This window comes from Oncorhynchus tshawytscha, linkage group LG16 (genome assembly GCF_018296145.1).
Source record: "Oncorhynchus tshawytscha isolate Ot180627B linkage group LG16, Otsh_v2.0, whole genome shotgun sequence".
In the NCBI taxonomy this organism is placed as follows: domain Eukaryota; kingdom Metazoa; phylum Chordata; class Actinopteri; order Salmoniformes; family Salmonidae; genus Oncorhynchus; species Oncorhynchus tshawytscha.
In genome coordinates this window covers 43,920,198-43,940,159 of record NC_056444.1, presented here as the reverse complement: position 1 = coordinate 43,940,159, position 19,962 = coordinate 43,920,198, and the positions used below count along the sequence as shown (strand labels likewise).

General features: G+C 41.0%; 1 protein-coding gene across 3 annotated transcripts in view; it reads right to left on the bottom strand.

The window, feature by feature from the left end:
* The window catches only part of LOC112215712 (metabotropic glutamate receptor 7), a 175,091-nt gene that overhangs the window by 21,276 nt on the left and 133,853 nt on the right, over window positions 1-19,962 (bottom strand). For all 3 annotated transcript variants that reach the window (XM_024375021.2, XM_024375019.2, XM_024375020.2), the window contains exons 5-7: window positions 19,550-19,687; window positions 17,458-17,658; window positions 1,121-1,260 (exon numbers count right to left, since the gene is read on the bottom strand). In XM_024375021.2, coding sequence (XP_024230789.1) covers window positions 1,121-1,260; window positions 17,458-17,658; window positions 19,550-19,687 — 479 coding nt within the window. The remainder of the gene's footprint in view (window positions 1-1,120; window positions 1,261-17,457; window positions 17,659-19,549; window positions 19,688-19,962) is intronic.

Below are 19,962 nucleotides of genomic sequence, written 5' to 3'. Positions count from 1 at the left end.
TATGTAAATTGCTCTGATAATAATCACATTAAAGTCTGTCCTGAGGCTTTAAGATATTACACAACCAAAAAAATACCTTAGTGCAAGCCAAAACCTACAACGACTACAGTGTGTGAGTATTCCTGTACATGCTGCTCTCTCATGTCCTGCAGCTCACATGTACCTGCATGACAAATGTGTTGTTTCAACGCTGTCTCAGTGGATTGTGATCTGCTATCAGTTATCTGTGCAGGGGCTGTGATTTGTTACGTGGACAATGTTACTCCCTGGAACAGTTCCTGATTAAACACTCTCCGGCTGGAAACAGTAATGAGACCAACACCACTGTTGCTATGGAGACCACAAAGCAAGATTTGTCACCTTGGAATGATACGGATAATTTATTTTTTGGGAGGAGGGGTGGTTTGTTGGGTTTGTTGTTGTCAGGGAGGATTTAAGCCACTTTTAGACACATTTTGATGCAGCTCTTCATCAGAGATGACATAATCAATCTGTCTCCTCAATATTCCTTGACAAACATATTTCATTAGACAGGTGTCAGTCTTTTTCCGTCATGGACAACTTATCGTTGTCTTGCCAAAAAGCAACAGCAACATTCTCAGGACTACAGGCTAATTCCTCAATTTGATTTGACATTGCTCTTCCTAAACAAGTTGTGTACTAATTAGTGGCCAATCAATCACCATTTTCTCAAGTGCCTCGTTTGAACTTACATTTCTCTGATAAAAAGGAAAAAGCAAATGCACACTTTCAGTCTGATGCAAATTGCTTTAAATAGTAGCTGAGCTTTCAGCCAGTCGACCTTCATCAGAGCATTCATCAAAGCATGCTCTGATGAAAGTCGACTGACTGAAAGCTTTGATACTATTTAAAGAAATGTGCATTTGACTGGAAGTGTGCATCGACTTTTTCCTGTTTTGCATTCTGCCTCCAGAACCTTCAAAAATCAGCTTTGGTTGTGTGGTAGATTCGGGGATATTATCCACTTACATTTTCCAAAATGAATTAAATGTATCTCTATTGATCATAAATATAATCAAATAAGGCCATTATAAGTATGCTAAGGATTCTTGGACCATGTGTCCTTGGTCCCAGACAAGATTACAGGCCTTAAACTTACCCTGAGTTGGAGTGTCTCCACCCACTGTCCGATGGGCCTGTACTCAGGAACACTGGAGTTGGTCATCTGGAACTGGAACAGGTCGTAGCGTCCCGGGGCGTCACCGTTTTTATTAAACATAACCGACGTGCCTGCACTACCTGCAGGAAGACAGAAGGAAGGAGAAATTGAAAATTAATGTGTTAGTTTTTATATTGAGTACATATTTGTGCAAATAAATGAATTACACATGCCCTTTTTATTTTAAGATTCAACCATTAAAGGCCTGTGGTTGGTTGGGCCAACAGTACATAAACCCCTGTGAGAGAAACATTGACATTTAACCTAGTGTCCCTTGTTCTGTCGTTTACAAGCTATAAACGGCTGTGTGGACATCGAGGGCCACAGGGTGTGCTCATGTGCTAATGGCCTATTCATAATGACCATGACTCATATCCTGTCCCCATTAGAAGGTGAGCAAGTCAGCTAACTCCCGACTGACTGAGATGATTGCTCTGCTGTGAAAGAGTGTGTACTAAGGCTATCCAACACCACACCGCAGCCCTACATTTCACATCAGAGCTGTGTGATACATCACCAGGTCTATGCGCAGCATCAATGAAGCAGTGTTCAGCTTTAGGTTATCACATTTGTGCATTAGGAATAGCACAAGGTGCCCGTTCTTCGAGACGGATGCACATTTCCTCAGTTCAAAAGTAAAACCATCTCAATCACACATGCTGGACAGGAGATGAAGCAAAGTAAGATAAATAGGTCAGCCAAAGCATCATACGGTCCCCATTTGGTCGCAGTTTGCAGCAAGCAGAGGACCGCAGGCTAATTCACTTACTGAAGGTTCTGGACACCTGCAACATGGTATTCGAGAAATGAAGTCTGTGGCCTGATTTGTGTGTGTGTGTGTTTGTGAGTGTGTGAGTGTATAGTTGTGTAGGCTATCTACGTGCATGTGTATGTGCGTATGACCTCGCCATAATGAAGATGTCCGTGAGAACTTTCCGTAAAACCAACTAAGAAGAAATGTGTGGCCCTGATTTTTTGATGTGACATAGACCCCTATGCATAGTCACTTTAACTCTACCTGCATGTACATATTACCTCAATTACCTTGACTAAACAGTGCACCCGCACATTGACTCTGTACCGGTACCCCCTGTATATAGCCTCGCTACTGTTATTTTACTGCTGCTCTTTAATTATTTGTTACTTTTATTTTAAACATTTTTACTTATCTATTTTTTACTTAACACACATTTTTCTTAAAACTGTATTGTTGGTTAAGGGCTTGTAAGTAAGCATTTCACTGTAAGGCCTACAGCTGTTGTATTCGGCGCATGTGACATATAATTTGATTTGAATTGATTTATACAACACACAGTGAGGTCGATGCCTCTCATCCTGCCATTGTAAGACGGACTATTACTCCTTCAGTTCAACAGTGAGTTAACCTTGGCAGTGCATACAATAACTCAAAGGCATAGTAGACACCATTTCTAAAATCGGACGGGGACGGGACTCGAATCAGATGTGGCATGGGAAATGACTGGAGTAATAGTCCTGACTATAAAAAGTCTAAAAGGGGAATGACCAATAACACCTGTACAAAATGGTTGTGGGGACATGTTGCCTTTGTGTATTGTGTAGGCCTTTGGCTTTGTTAGGTAGAGGCTGTACCCCAATTCTGAATACCTTCCCTTTTAGGCTTTGTCAATAGGGAATTTCAGTAGCCTACACACCAGTTTTGTTTCAAGGACATTTGTCATTGAACATTCTACAAAAGAGGAAAGACAAAATCTCTCCTCTAGCAGCAAGAAATGAGATTATAGGGAGTAAAACCTCATTTATATGCACCATACATACAGGAAGAGACCTCAAGTATACAGAAATCTCATGGGAGAACCGAATCTGCCACTCCATCAAAGTTTGTATGACCATCAAAGTCAATGAGTTGCTTTCGTTTTCTCCTTACGTTTCCTGCACATTAGTCATACAGAATATTAATGTGGCCATTTTCAAAGCTGTTGAAGATACTGAGTAGTGTAAGGTGTATTAGAAGAGCTCAATTGAGCTAATTCACCGAAACAACTTCCACTCCGAATGTGTGCAGAATATTTCGCCGATAGGCAATGGTTTGTGTCAAGGAAATGTATTGTCAGTTGTCATAAGCTAACATCAGCTGTCATAAATGTTTAGGACATAAATTGTGTCAGTATTATGTCATAATTATGTAGCCCTTAATTAGACAAAAGGCTCATGTAAAGTGTTACGCTACCGATAGTTACACTAAACACACAGTACCTGTCAAAAGTTTGGAAACACCTACTCATTGGCATTCTATCAACCAGTTTCATGAAGTAGTAACCTGGAATGCATTTCAATTAACGTGTGCCTTGTTAAAAGTTCATTTGTGGAATTTCTTTCCTGCTCAAAGCATTTGAGCCAATCAGTTGTGTATTGGTGGTATACAGAAGATAGTCCTATTTGGTAAAAGACCAAGTCCATATTATGGCAAGAACAGCTCAAATAAGCAAAGATAAACGGCAGTCTGTCTCTGCTTTAAGGCATGAACGTCAGTCAATCCGGAAAATGTCAATAACTTTGAAAGTTTCTTTTAGTGCAGCCTAAATAAATGCTTCACAGAGTTCAAGTAACAGACACATCTCAACGTCAACTGTTCAGAGGAGACTGCGTGAATCAGGCCTTCATGGTCGAACTGCTGCAAAGAAACCACTACTAAAGGACACCAATGAGAAGAAGAGACTTGCTTGGGCCAAGAAACATGAGCAATGGACATTAGACATTTGAAATCTGTCCTTTGGTTTGATAAGTCCAAATTTGAGATTTTTGGTTCCAACCGCCATCTCTTTAGGAGACACAGAATAGCTGAACGGAGGATCTCCGCATGTGTGGTTCCCACCGTGAAGCATGGAGGAGGAGGTGTGATGGTGATGGGGTGCTTTACTGGTTACACTGTCTGTGATTTATTTAGAATTCAAGGCACACTTAAACAGCATGGCTACCACAGCATTCTGCAGCGATACACCATCCCATCCGGTTTGCGCTTAGTGGGACTATCATGTGTTTTTCAACATGACAATGACCCAACACCTCCAGGCTGTGTAAGGGCTTTTTGACCAAGAAGGAGAGTGATGGAGTGCTTCATCAGATAACCTGGCCTCAACATTCCCCTGACTTTAACCCAATTGAGATGGTTTGGGATGAGTTGGACCACATAGTGAAGGAAAAGCAGTGCTCAGCATATGTGGGAACTCCTTCAAGACTGTTTGAAAAGCATTCCTTATGAAGCTGGTTGAGAGATTCCAAGAGTGTGCAAAAATGTAATAAAGCCAAAGGGTGGCTACTTTGAAGAATCTAAAATATAAATATATTTTGATATGCTTAACATTTTTTGGATTAATACATGATTCCATGTGTGTTATATCGTAGTTTTGATGTCTTTACTATTATTCTACAATATAGAAATAGTAAAAATAACAAAAAACCCTTGAATGTAGGTGTGTTCAAACTTTTGACTGGTGCTGTACAGTATACAGTAGTTGCAGTACGACATAATCTGCTTTAGAATGAAATTGAAACAACAAAAAACACACACAGGGGTAGTCGTCAACAATCTGTCACTTCTGCTTCCAACAGACAGGGAATAGAGTTGACATACTGTATCTATTTGTTGACATGATGTTGACATAGTACACTGGAAGCAGTTGGTATGACAGGACTACAAGACTGTCTTGTTCCACGCACATTGCAGTACAAAGAATCCCCCCCACCCCACACACACACGGTCAGTAAGCAAATTATTAAGCAGTGTAGCTCTCCTTGCAGATAGGAAGCCATTACAAATTCCATTCTATTTTACGTTTCCTGCTATTTCCAAGGGAACAAAATGATCTGTGCAGACAGCTTTGTGAGAGATGAAAGATTCATACATTCGTATGGGGCTCTGAACTAAGACATGACAAAAGTGCATTGCTGCTGTACTGTGTCGAGCAGTGTGGGTGGACTGGAGGCTCTCTTTCCTTCGCTCTCTTGAGCTCTGTCTCCAGCGCAGCAGGGAGAACAACAAAGACAACTCACACAGGCACGCACACATGGCAACACAAACATCTATATTCACATACTCTAACATATACACATGTGAACATGCCCGCGTGCACGCATATGTGCACACACAGCCCAGCCAGGATACAGTAAAGAGCACAGAGATTTCCAGTGGTGTAAAGCCCCGTCGATGAGAATGGGGGCGTGCTCGGTCCTCCTTTTCCTGTAGTCCACAATAATCTCCTTTGTCTTGATCACGTTGAGGGAGAGGTTGTTGTCCTGGCACCACAGGGCCAGGTCTCTGACCTCCCCCCTGTAGGCTGTCTAATCGTTGTCGGTGATCAGGCCACTGTTGTGTCGTCGGCAAACTTAATGATGTGTTGGAGTCGTGCCTGGCTGTGAAGTCATGAGTGAACAGGGAGTACAAGAGGGGACCGAGCACGCACCCCTGAGGGGCCCCTGTGTTGAGGGTCAGCGTGGCGGATGTGTTGTTACCTACCCTTACCACCTGGGGGCGGCCCATCACGAAGTCCAGGATCCAGTCGTAGAGGGAGGTGTTTAGTCCCAGGTTCCTTAGCTTAGTGATGAGCTTTGAGGGCACTATGGTGTTGAACGTTGAGCTGTTGTCAATTAATATCATTCTCACATAGGTGTTCCTTTTGTCCAGGTGGGAAAGGGCAGTGTAGAGCACAATAGAGATTGCATCATCTGTGGATCTGTTAGGGTGGAATGCAAATCGGGGTGGGTCTTATTATCTGGGATAATGGTGTTGATATAAGGCATGACCAGCTTTTCAAAGCACTTCATGGCTACAGACGAGAGTGCTACGGGTCTGTAGTCATTTAGGCAGGTTACCTTAGTGTTCTTGGGCACAGGGACTATTGTGGTCTGCTTGAAACATATTGGTATTACAAACTCGGACAGGGGTTGAAAATGTCAGTGAAGACATGCCAGCCAGTTGGTCTGCGCATGCTCGCAGTACACGTCCTGGTAATCCGTCTGGCCCTGCGACCTGTTAAAGATCTTACACACATCGGCTGCGGAGAGTGTGATCACACAATCGTCCTGAACAGCTGGTGCTCTCATGCATGTTTCAGTGTTATTTGCCTCGAAGCGAGCGTAGAATTAGATTAGCTCATCTGGTAGGCTCGTTTCACCGGGCATCTCTCGGCTGTGCTTCACTTTGTAGTCTGTAATAGTTTGCAAGCCCTGCCACATCCAACGAGCGTCGGAGCCATAGTATGATTTGATCTTAGTCCTGTATTGATGCTTTGCCTGTTTGATGGTTCGTCAGAGAGCATAGCGGGATTTCTTATAAGCTTCAGGATTAGAGTCCCGCTCCTTGAAAGTGGCATCTCTAGCCTTTAGCTCAGTGCAGATGTTGCCTGGAATCCATGGATTCTGGTTGGGGTACATACGGTTACTGTGGGGACGACGTCATCAATGCACTTATTGATGAAGACAATGACTGATGTGGTATACTCCTCAAAGCCATCGGAAGAATCCCGGAACATATTTCAGTCTGTGCTAGCAAAACAGTCCTGTGGCTTAGCATCTGCTTCATCTGACCACTTTTTTTATTGACCAAGTCACTGGTGCTTCCTGCTTTAATTTTTGCTTGTAATCAGGAATCAGGAGGATAGAATTACAGTGCCTTGCAAAAGTATTCATCCCGCTTGGTGTTTTTCCTATTTTGTTGCATTACAACCTGTAATTTCAATGGATTTTTATTTGGATTTCATGTAATGGATATACTCAAAATAGTCTACCTTGGTGAAGTGAAAAAAATTCAAAACGGAAAAGTGGTGCATGCATATGTATTCACCCCCTTTCCTATGAAGTCCCTGAAGATCTGGTGCAACCAATTACCTTCAGAAGTCACATAATTAGTTAAATAAAGTCCACCTGTGTGCAATCTAAATGTCACATGATCTGTCATATGATCTCAGTACACCTGTTCTGAAAGGCCCCCTGTTCTGAAAGGCCCCACCACTAAGCATGGGGCACCACCAAGCAAGCGGCACCATGAAGACCAAGGAGCTCTCCAAACAGGTCAGGGACAAAGTTGTGGAGAAGTACAGAAGTACAGATCAGGGTTTGGTTATTAAAACATATCCGAAACTTTGAACATCCCACGGAGTACCATTAAATCCATTATAAAAAATGGATAGAATATGGCACCACAACAAACCTGCCAAGAGAGGGCCGCCCACCAAAACTCACAGACCAGGCAAGGAGGGCATTAATCAGAGGCAACAAAGAGACCAAAGGTAACCCTGAAGGAGCTGCAAAGCTCTGCAGAGGAGATTGGAGTATCTTTGCATAGGACCACTTTAAGCCGTACACTCTACAGAGCTGGGCTTTACGGAAGAGTGGCCAGAAAAAAATAATTGCTTCAATAAAAAAATAAGCAAACATGTTTGGTGTTCGCCAAAAGGCATGTGGGAGACTCCCAAACATATGGAAGAACGTACTCTGGTCAGATGAGACTAAAATGTTGCTTTTTGGCCATCAAGGAAAACGCTATGTTTGGCGCAAATCCAACATCTCTCATCACCCCAAGGTGGCAGGGACTGGGAAACTGGTCAGAATTTAAGGAATGATGGATGGCACTAATTACAAGGAAATTCTTGAGGGAAACCCGTTTCAGTCTTCCAGAAATTTGAGACTGGTATGGAGGTTCACCTTCCAGCAGGACAATGACCCTAAGCATACTGCTAAAACAACACTCGGGTGGTTTAAGCGGAAAAATTTAAATATCTTGAAATAGTCTAGTAAAATCCCAGACCTCAATCCAATTGAGAATCGTAAAGATTGCTGTACACCAGCAGAACCCATCCAACTTGAAGGAGCTGGAGCAGTTTTGCCTTGAACAAATGGGCAAAAATCCCAGTGGCTAGATGTGCCAAGCTTATAGAGACATACCCCAAGAGACTTGCAGCTGCAATTGCTGCAAAAGGTGGCTCTACAAAGTATTGACTTTGGGGGGGGGGTGAATAGTTATGCACACTCAAGTTTTCAGTTTTATGTATTTATTCTTGGTTGTTTCACAATAAAAAATATTTTGCATCTTCAAAGTGGTAGGCATGTGTAAATCAAATGATACAACCCCCCCCCCCAAAAAAAAATATATTTTAATTCCAGGTTGTAAGTGCCACGGGGGGTGAATACTTTTGCAAGCCACTGTATGGTCAGATTTGCCAAATGGGGGACAAGGGAGAGCTTTGTACGCGTCTCTCTGTGTGGAGTAAAGGTGGTTTAGAGTTTTTTTCCCTCTGGTATTGTTATGCCAGATATTGTGCACCAGCTGTTGTTTTCAAATATACATAATTCGCAACCCATTTTCTTACCAGACGTTGGTGTTTTGTCCTGCTGATACAGTGTATAACCAGCCAGCTGTATGTAGATTATGTCGTCGTTCTGCCACGACTCCTTGATGCATAAGATATTACAGTTTTTAACGTCCCATTGGTAGTTTAATCTTCCTCGTAGGTCGTCGATTTTATTTTCCAATGGTTGAACGTTAGCTAGTAGAATGGAAGGCAGTGGAAGTTTATTCAATCGCCTATGAATTCTCAGAAGGTAGCCCAACCTCCGCCCTCTTTTTCTCTGTCTCCTCTTCATGCAAATTACAGGGATTTGGGCCTGTTCCCAGGAAAGTATGTCCTTCACGTCGGGCTCGTCAGACTGGTTAATGGAAAAAGAATCTTCTGCCAGTTCATGGTGAGTAATCGCTGTTCTGACGGTAGCAGTAACATTATGTACAAAATAAGTTTAACAAAATAAATGACAAACAACGCAATAAAAAGAACAAAAAACACATTTGGATAGGAACACGTCAGCCATCATCTCCGGTGCCATGATACAAAAGTAAAGAAAATAATGTAATGTAATGTAAAAACATTTATTTCCCCTGTCACCAAAAAGTACTTGTTAGATTTTGAATGCCTAGGACATGAAAATGGTCCAATTCACACACATATCAAGAGAACATCCCTGGTCATCTGTACTTCCTCTGATCTCGCAGATTCACTAAACACAAATGCTTCGTTTTTAAACTATGTCTGAGTGTTGGAGTGTGCCACTGGCAATCCGTAAACTTAAAAAAACAAAAAAATCGTGCCGTCTGGTTTGCATAATACAAGGAATGTGAAATAATTTCTAATTTTACTTTGATACATAAGTATATCTGAGCAACTACATTTACTTTTGATACTTAAGTATATACTTTTACTCAAGAAGTATTTTACTGGGTGACTTTCACTTTTACTTGAGTCTGAATATTGGGTACTTTTTCCACCACTGGAGATTTGGCTGTCAAAGATACAGGAGTACTTTACTGCATCAGTGGGGGTAAACAGAGTAAAGGCACATTTCGTGAGCTGAGCATTCCTCTGTGACAGTCTTATTGCAAGTGTATTACAGGTAATGTATATGTTCAGCAACAAATGACAGAAACAGCTTGTCTGCTTTTTTCTGAATGCTGAATGCTGAATGCTGTGAGAAGCACTTCAGGCTAAATATTGTACTTTTGTACACAGAAAAAAAAGGTGCTATGATAAACCGAAAAGGGTTCGTCGGCTGTCCCCATAGGAAACCAGTTGAAGAACCTTTTTTGGTGCTAGGTAGAATCCTTTTGGTTCCAGGTAGGACCCTTTTGGGTTCCATGTAGAACCCTTTCCACTGAGGGTTCTACATGGAACCCAAAATAGTTCTACCTGGAACAAAAAAGGGTTCTACCTGGAACCAAAAAGAGTTCTCCTTGGGGACAGCCAAATAACTTTTTTGGAACCCTTTTTTCTAAGAGTGAATGAATTGTGCGGACCCATTGACAAATAGCAAGGTAACTCATAAGGAAGACTGGGGAACAAAGCAACACAGCATCAGTAGCAACAACAAAATGTTATTCAGTGTGTTAATGCTTGGTTAGTGTATCTACATACCTATGAATATTTGCTTAAATCCATTTATACATTTGTTTTATTGACAAAAAATTGTTTCAGGCAGAATTATAAATATTCTTGCTGCCTCTCTGTTTTTATTATTGACCTGTGGAACATTCCCCATATATCTAATCATATATCATGTGTATCAGTAAGAAAGGGTATTTTGATTGGTATAGTTAGAAAAATGAAAAAAAGCAAATTTATACTTTGAATGCTAAAAGTATGTTATTTTAAAATGTTTACATTTTGGCTACTCCATTCTTGGTCAATATGACATGCATAAAATATCAAATAAATGTTTTGTTGTTGTCAATTTAGTGTATTTTCATTCAAATATCAGTTTCAAATTATAAATACACCACTGGTCAAATATTTATTTTGTATGTAGAATAATAGTGAAGACATCAAAACTATGAAATAACACATGGAATCATGTAGTAACAAAAACAAGTGTTAAACAAATCAAAATATATTTTATATTTAAGATTCTTGAAATCGCCACCCTTTGCCTTGACAGCTTTGCACAATCTTGGCATTCTCTCAACCAGCTTCATGAGGTAGTCACCTGGAATGCATTTCAATTAACAGGTGTACCTTAAAAGTTAATTTGTGGAATTTATTTCCTTCTTAATGCGTTTGAACCAATGAGAGCCAACCAACCAATGAGTTGTATTGTGACAAGGTAGGGGGGTATACAGAAGATTTGGTAAAAGACCAAGTCTATATTATGGCAAAAAAACAGCTCAAATAAGTAAAGAAAAACAACAGTCTATCATTACTTTAAGACATGAAGGTCAGTCAATACGAAACATTTTAAGAACTTTGAAAGTTTCTTCAAGTGCAGTGGCAAAAACCATCAAGTGCTATGATGAAACTGGCTTTCATGAGGACTGCCACAGGAATGGATAACCCAGATTTACCTCTGCTGCAGAGGATAAGTTCATTAGATTTACCAGCCTCAGAAATTGCAGCCCAAATAAATGCTTCACAGAGTTCAAGTAACAGACACATCTCAACTCTAAGTGTTGAGAGGAGATTGCGTGAATCAGGCCTTCATGGTCGAATTGCTGCAAAGAAACCACTACTAAAGGACACCAATAATAAGAAGAGACTTCCTTGGGCCAAGAAACACGATCAATGTACATTAGAACAGTGGAAATTTGTGATTTTTGGTTCCAACCAGCAAGTCTTTGTTAGACGCAGGGTGGGTGAACGGATGATCTCTGCATGTGTGGTTCCCATCGTAAAGCATGGAGGAGGGTGTTATGGTGATGGGGTGCTTTGCTGGTGACACTGTCTGTGATTTATTTAGAATTCAAGGCACACTTAACCAGCATGGCTACCACAGAATTCTGCAGCGATGCGCCATCCCATCTGGTTTGGGCTTAGTGGAACTATCATTTGTTTTTCAACAGGACAATGACTCAACACACCTCCAGGCTTAGTAAGGGCTATTTTACCAAGAAGGAGAGTGATGGAGTGCTGCATCAGATGACTTGGCCTTCATAATCTCCCGACCTCAACCAAATTGAGATGGTTTGGGATGAGTTCGACCACAGAGTGAAGGAAAAGCAGCCAACAAGTGCTCAGTATATATGGGAACTCCTTCAAGACTGCTGCAAAAGCATTCCAGGTGAAGCTGGAAATCAAAATATAAAATATATATATATATATTTTTTTTTTGGTTACTACATGATTCTTTATGTGTTATTTCATAGTTATGATGTCTTCACTAATATTCTATAATGTAGAAAATAGTAAAAACTTTTGACCGGTAGTATATTTTTAATTAACATTTTTACAGTGTTACATTTAACCCTGCCTTTGGGGTCAATTGTAAAATTTAATTTCCGCCACTTTCAGTTGAATTTTAAACGACTGGTGTACTAGAAACATATAGTTACATTGTGTAATGTTAGCTGAGATATATGCATGTTGTTTGTATAAAACAACTAAACCGTGAACACACCAGGTCTGATGCATTTTTTCTCTCCAACTTTCCCCAAAAAATGCATAACATAACTGCTGCGGTTATTCTCAGTGGCAATATGTTGTTCAAAGTGAATGGAGAGCACGCAGTAATGAGAGAAAGATCATATACTAAGGGAAAAATTATTAGCTACTGAAAATATTAGGATAGGCTGCTCATCCAATAGGATGAATCATTAAAGGAGCTTGGCTACATTTCATTCAGTTGCGCCCCATTTAATAAGAGAGGACATGCAAAACTAGCACCTGTCACGATTTCTCGCATATATGCTGACTATCATGACACTTGCTGCCTCCAGTTTTCTTTCTATCTGATTAAAGAGATGAAGTCCAGACAGGCTAGACCTATTTTAGGAAACTCTCTGAATGGAGATAGATAATTAGCGAACTCATACAAGCACACCCACCCTCCTAAAAGGACCCATCAATCAAAGCCGCCTGCAGCACATCTCCCTTAGGCACATAAGGGAGCGAACGGAATTTACACAATTGTTACCTGGATGAAAATGGGAGAGGGTCATGCTTTTTCAATTTCAGTTAGGATGAGGGTGTAGTGTATATTTGTTTTTATTACAGGGCTGTCCGCCGAAGTCAGCTCCTGTCCTTGTTCGGTCGGTGTTCGGCGGTCGACGTCACCGGCTTTCTAGCTATTGCCGCTCCATTTTTCATTGATCCATTTGTTTTGTTTTGTTCCCTGCACACCTGGTTTACATTCCCTAATCACACTGCATGTATTTATTCATCTGTCCCCTCTCATGTCTTTGTGTGATATTGTTTGTGTTACGTGTTATTTGTGACGCGCCAGACTGGTGTTCTTATATTCCGTGTTGTTCACGAGGTATGTTTATTTGGTAAACATAATGTTTGTGACTGTTTGCGCGTTTTTGCACTTTTGCTAACTGGCTGGAGGTTTTGACGCAGTGGCGTCCGTCTGTTGCTTTCTCCTGCCTAAATAAAGTGTGCGCCTGTTCACAAATCTCTGCTCTCCTGCACCTGACTCCGCTACGAGTACGTACACCCGTGACAAGGGGAGGGTCACGTAATTTGCAATCGATTAAATGTCATATTGCTTTGGGTTTGATAATTAGTTAGCTTATTATATCTCAATGTTTGCCTGATGATGCCCCTCATCACTGATTCTCTGCTATCAAGTCTGGTCTCAATCAAATGATCCATAGCCTATACTATAGTCTATAGGCCTGGGCTATAAGAGGAGCAAATATCGGAGAAGCACAGGGCAAAGTTATATTTCTAAGAAAATGTAATTCCTTCCTAAGCTTTTGTACTGCTGGGGTTGTGTATATAAAAAACTATCCACATATCTACAATGCAAAATCCATGTGTACACGTGTGTATAGTGCGTATGTTATGATGATGTGTGTGTGTGTGTGTGTATGCATGTGTCTGTGCCTATGTTTGTGTTTCTTCAAGGTCCCCGCTGTTCCATAAGGTGTATTTTTACCTGCTTTTTAAATCTGATTCTACTGCTGGCATCAGTTACCTGATGTGAAGTAGAGTTCCATGTAGTCATGGCTGCCTCCCGCAGTCTGTTCCGGACTTGGGGACTGTGAAGAGACCTCTGGTGGCATGTTTTGTGGGGTATGCATGGGTGTCCGAGCTGTGTGCTAGTATTTTCAACAGACAGCTCGGTACCTTCAGCTTGTCAACACCACTTACAAGTAATGAGGAAGTCAATCTCTCTTCCGCTATGAGCCATGAGAGACTGACACGCATGTCATTAATGTTAGCTCTCTGTGTACTTTTAAGGGCCAGCCGTACTGCCCTGTTCTGAGCCAACTGTAATTTGCCACAAAAAGTCCCTCTTTGTGGCACCTCTTTGTGGCACCTGACCACACGACTGAACAGTAGTCCAGGTGCGACAAAACTAGAGCCTGTAGGACCTGCCTTGTTGATAGTGTTGTAAAGAAGTCAGAAAAACACTTTATTATGGACAGACTTCCCCCATCTACTGTTGTATCAATATGTTTTGACCATGACAGTTTACAATCCAGGTTTATTCCAAGCAGTTCAGTCACCTCAACTTGCTCAATTTCCACATTATTCATTACGAGATGTAGTTGAGGTTTAGTGTTTAGTGAATGATTTGTCCCAAATACAATGCTTTTAGTTTTGGAAATATTTTGGACAAACTTAGACCTTGCTAACCTTTCTGAAACTAACTGCAGCTCTTTGTTAAGTGTTGCAGTCATTTCAGTCACTTTAGTGGCTGATGGGTATAGTTTTGAGTCATCCGCATACATTACTCAAAGCCAGTGGCCTTATTCAAAGCCAGTGACATGCCGTTAGTAAAGATTGAAAAAAGCAAGGGGCCTTAACAGCTACCCTGGGGAATTCCTGATTCTACATGGATTATGTTTGAGAGGATTCCAATAAAGAACACCTTCTGTTCTGTTCGACAAGTAACTCTTTATCCACATTATATCAGGGGGTGTAAAGCCATAACACATACGTTTTTCCAGCAGCAGATTATGATCAATAATGTCAAAAGCTGCACTGAAGTCTAACAATACAGCCCCCTCAGTCATTTTATCATGAATTTTTCTCAGCCAATCATCAGTCATTTGTATAAGTGCTGTGCTTGTTGAGTGTCCTTCCCTATAAGCGTGCTGAAAGTCTGTTGTCAATTTGTTTCCTGTGAAATAGCATTGTATCTGGTCAAACACAATTTTTCCAGAAGTTTACTAAGGGTTGGTAACAGGCTGATTGGTCTGCTGTTTGAGCCAGTAAAGGGGGCTTTGCTATTCATGGGTGGGATGACTTTAGCTTCCCTCCAAGCCTGAGGGCACACACTTTCTGGTAGGCTTAAATTGAAGATGTGGCAAATAGGAGTGGCGATATGGTCTGCAATTATCCTCAGTAATTTTCCATCCATATTGTCAGACCCCGGTGGCTTGTCATTGTTGATTTGCAGCAGCTGTACTAAAAAACAAAGGACTTTTTCACTGGTGATCAGATACTCCAAGTGTAACTGGTTCTGTTGCGCTCAATATTTACACATGATAGTCTAAGTTTGGAACAGTGATGAAGTTGTCTATGTTATTTTTTAACAAATCAAAACATCTCTGGTGCTGCAGCATGTGCTCATTCCTTGTCATGCTCTGTTGTGGTATTGTGCTATTATGATGTGAAACGATTTAGAATTGCAGGAAATGCATTTATAAAAGGCTTTTTTTTCTCAGACTGCAAATAAGATGATAAATTCATGCAGTTCTTTATTAATGGAAATATTTTCTGCGGTGGTCGGCAAATCCACAGCCTCCTGGCTACTTCGCCATGTAATGCTTACAAAACAAAGAACCGTTTCTAAAACTGCATGGCTAAGGCATATTCTCTGTTACCAAAAGTAATAATTAAAACGTCAAATGGATATAGGGGAGGATCAGGTAAAAAATATATTTTACTGAAGGGTGGGCCATCCATTTTCATTTCAGAGAGGTCACATTTTCTCCAGGTATCCCTCATTATAAATAACGCACAGTCCCTAAGCAAATAACATTTCTCTTTTACAAAAACTTATTCAAAACATTGCCTTAGCTTCAAATCCTTTCTGTAGGATATCGAAAACTAGTCTACGTTGTAGAATAATGCGAAATTGACACGCAAAGTTTGAAGGGGGAGATCGAGACAGCTGTGATATAGGTTATATGAAGATGAAATTTACAACCATTAGAAAATAGAAACACATGCACACAACCTGTCTGTAGCGGCCTAATGATCAGCCGTTGATACATTTTTGTGAAGCAAGGGGTGGTTATTTGAGTGCTTTATCTAAATCTGTGCAACCACTTATTGATAAGGGTAAACTCCGGCAGATATTTTTTTGTCTCTGTCTTTGTTACACCCTGACCATAGAAAACCTTTTATTTTCTATGATGGTTAGGTCGGGGTGTGACTAGGGTCGGTTATCTAGGTTGTTGTATGTCTATGTTGGCCTGGTATGGTTCCCAATCAGTGGCAGCTGTTTATCGTTGTCTCTGATTGGGGATCATATTTAGGCAGCCATTTCCCCACTGTTTTTTTTGTGGGATCTTGTTTTTGGTTAGTTGCCTGTGAGCACGCCATTTGCTGCACGTTTCATTTGCTGTTTATTGTTTTTGTGAGTTTCATCTGAATAAACATGTGGAACTCTACGCACGCTGTGCCTTGGTCCGTTAATTCTACAAACGATCTTGACAGTCTTTTTGGGTTGCCTATAGCACGTGGTCACCTGGATGCACTATAGCAGGCCTATAATATATAGCCTAATATTTAGGCTATACAAATGATGCATGAATATATTAATTCATTTCTAACTTACACATCTCTCTGCCTTCTTCACTGTTCCCTTCTGGCCCAATTCACTCATCCTCGCTGGCAACTTCACTGGCCTATTTCTTCCCCTCTCTCTTAACGAGCACTTAACGAGTAGCCTACACTCTTAAAAAGAGGTGCTACCTAAAAGGGTTCTTCGGCTGTCACCATAGGAGTACCCTTCTTAGAACCCTTTTTGGCTCCAGGTAGAACTCTTTTGGGTTATATGTAGAAGCCTTTCCACAGAGGTATCTAGAACCAAAAAGTGTTCTACCTGGAACAAAAAGGGTTCTTCTATGGGGACAGCTGAAGAACCCTTTTGAAACCCTTTTTTTCTGAGTGTGTATATATAGACAACGAACAGTAATATAGTTTGAAACTTATTTTGAGCAATTATTTTTACACTAATAGGCCTCGGCTTATTCGAGGAGAGAAGCATCGATCGATTCTCTTGCTTGCTGAATGCCTGTAAAAGAGGCTACAACATTGGCAATGAACTGGCAGGGAAGTTAGAATGGCGAGAGCGACGTGTAGCTCTGGTGTGACGGGATCACATTGGTTAAATTGATACATTGCTGCACTGATGGATTGCAAACATAAAAAACAGGCACAGAGAAATGAATGAATCAATTCACACAACAAAGCCACAGACCTGTCAGTGCGCGGCCTGCCAATGGCAGTGTCCTAGGTAATAATTTGTATTGGTCAACAACTTATTTATGCATGTGAAAAGATGTAAAAATCTAACCTATTTAGAATAAACCATTCACGCAGTATGATATTTTGCAATTAGTGTAAATGACATCAATAAATACGACGTGTTTGAGAGTCCAGTGCCTCTGACTCTGCACATTCATGCTTCTATCTTACCTCCCACCTTTCCTTATTTTTATCTGTACATAATGAATTACAATGTATCAGTCGTTTAAAAAAAAAAAAATACAGTATGTGCTTATTTGAGAAACGTGCTATTTCGCCCATATTTTTATGAGGATACACACATGAACAGGGTCCAGGGATAACACATGGACTGACCGTTGAAGCTGACGTTGCGTATATACTTGAGCAGGGTCTTCCCCTCGGCTGCCTCCATCCCAGGGCAAATGCCAGAGTGCTCTGGACACAGGTCTCTCTGTATATTGTGGAGGGCATAAGCCATGGCATACACAGCATCTATTACAAACTGAACCTTCCCCTCCTGCTCATACTTGGAGTCTATCCCGATCCTCTCCTGGCCTGAGGAGAGAGGAGAGAGGAGAGGTCAAGAAAAGGACAGCCACATACTGTGAATCAGTCACCCTGTTGTGTGCGTAGCACGGCATGGGTCACATTCCTGCAGAGTTCTGTTGCAGTACCGCAAAACCAAATGCTACCCAAGAAGGAGATGAGCAGGTGGAACTGGATACCATATGTACATATGCATATTTCATAGTGAAGTCAGCCCACTATAGGTCCTATACTGTACCTGTAGTTGAGATGTGTATCTTTTGTCCCATTTTAGGAGCATTCAAGGCCATGACGAGAGGCATTCTACAGGAATCTCCTAGCATTGTCAGCAGCACCATGCTCTATTACAGTCCTTCTTCAGTGCTCCTCTGCCCTTTCACTATGGACTAGGTCTTTTCATTTCACTGGTGATACTGTGACTGAATGTGTAATGAATTTCTTCAGGTTGGTGGGGGATTTCTTATCTCTTGCGTTTTGTGGGTGGGGGATCCTTTGCCTGATGTATATTGCACATTTTTTATGTGCTAATGTGAACAGGTTATGTCATTAAGCGTGGCATATGGACGCTGAATATATTCATTTGAAAGACACAAGCAGTAATTAACAAGGATGCATTAACTGGAAAGCAGCTCGTAAATCCACAGCACAAAATAACAGATGAACTGTGGTGTGCTGTACAGCACTGTGGGGAAAAGCTGCCAGAGATCACTGTGTGATTTTCACATGTAAATACAGAATAAAGACTCCCAGTTTACGTTGCGAACTTGATCATGAGAAGAAGGAAAAAAGACTGGCTGTGCCACCAGGCCGAATATGAATACAATGTGGGAGACTGGCAAAAGCTGAAAAAATTCAAATGCAATAAATGTTGACATTTTCTCCAGTTTCTCTCTTTTCAACATACATTTCAGCCCACAGATAACCTTTATTGTTTTCCAGAGCAGTGAGTAGAGCGTTGATAGAAACTACTTTGAATACAAAAAAATACCTTCCCTTCTGTACCTCACATTCATAAATATAGATCGGCTTGGTTAGATGTGAAAAAGACAGAAATGGAAGCAGCTATACGCCGACTTCACAGTTAAAAGAGAATATCTTCCTCAGTATGGCTGAAGTACGTGGATGTAAATAAGAGGCATTTTAGTGTCTTTGTACAATGCTTATAAGCTTTGCTGATATTCTAAATTAAATTTGTATGTGGTTTATGGACAGTGCAATGATCTGTAGCATGTGGCACATAAAGAAATTATGAAAGGCTTCAGTACCCTTCAGTACTTCAAGCCATATCAAATATATAAATCCCTGTCACTAGCACTGACATAGTGTTATTGTATCTTTTGTAGCTTTGCTGGCATACCTGTAGGATGGATAGATATCACAGTGAGTAACACTTCCACACTACCAATGCTCCCAAGTCCCAACACACCTCATTACAAGTAATGCTTGCAGCTAGATTAAAACAGTGTCGGTAACAAAGCTCTTTGGGTGTATCAATAGTGAGTTACTGTATCTGCAGAGCTTGATTTACTTGCATCATTTCTGTGTAGTTTCTCTGATCAGTACTTCTCCAAATGGCATGCATGTTTCTCTACCATCTACTTAGCATACATGACACAGCTGAACACTGCTGACATGGTGCCTTTACCCAACTGGACACAACTTTACTCTCTCAGTAGGACCAGCTATTTAAGCTATTTGCATTATCCAGTGGGCCTACACCTTCAAGTCTGCATTAAGATATGTACTACAATTCAAGTCTCTTCCTATACCTGTAGCCTTGTATAGGAGCATGACATGCATTAAAGTGCAAATGCATTACATTGGCAATGGCAATGCCCCCTCCCACAAACAAACACATTAAAATACAAATACCCAAGCAAACAAATGTCTGGCTACCTACCTGTGCATTTCCTGCTGGTATCCTCTCGTTTGGAGGAGCTGAGGAGCCTGCAGTCAAAATTTTCCTCCCAGAATTCGGCGAACCACACATTTCTGCGATTATTCTCCAGGGTGAGCGAGGTGAAGTATTCATCAAACCCTGGAGAATCGAAAAAGAAAAGAGAATTCTGAAAGAAATGAAGCAAGACTTGGGAAGTGTTACTGGAGCGCTGTGCTGTACTGGCTGTTAGGAGTTGTATTAGTCTCATAGCTACAGTACAACTAAATCACTTTTCATTCTATTTTGACCACTGCAGTTCTTGTGTACGACATGGATCTTTAATCTTGGAAATCACATGAATATGACAGGATGCATAATAAATAATAACAGGGTTAGTATATGAAGTCTATATGCACAGTATTTTGTTAGAAGGG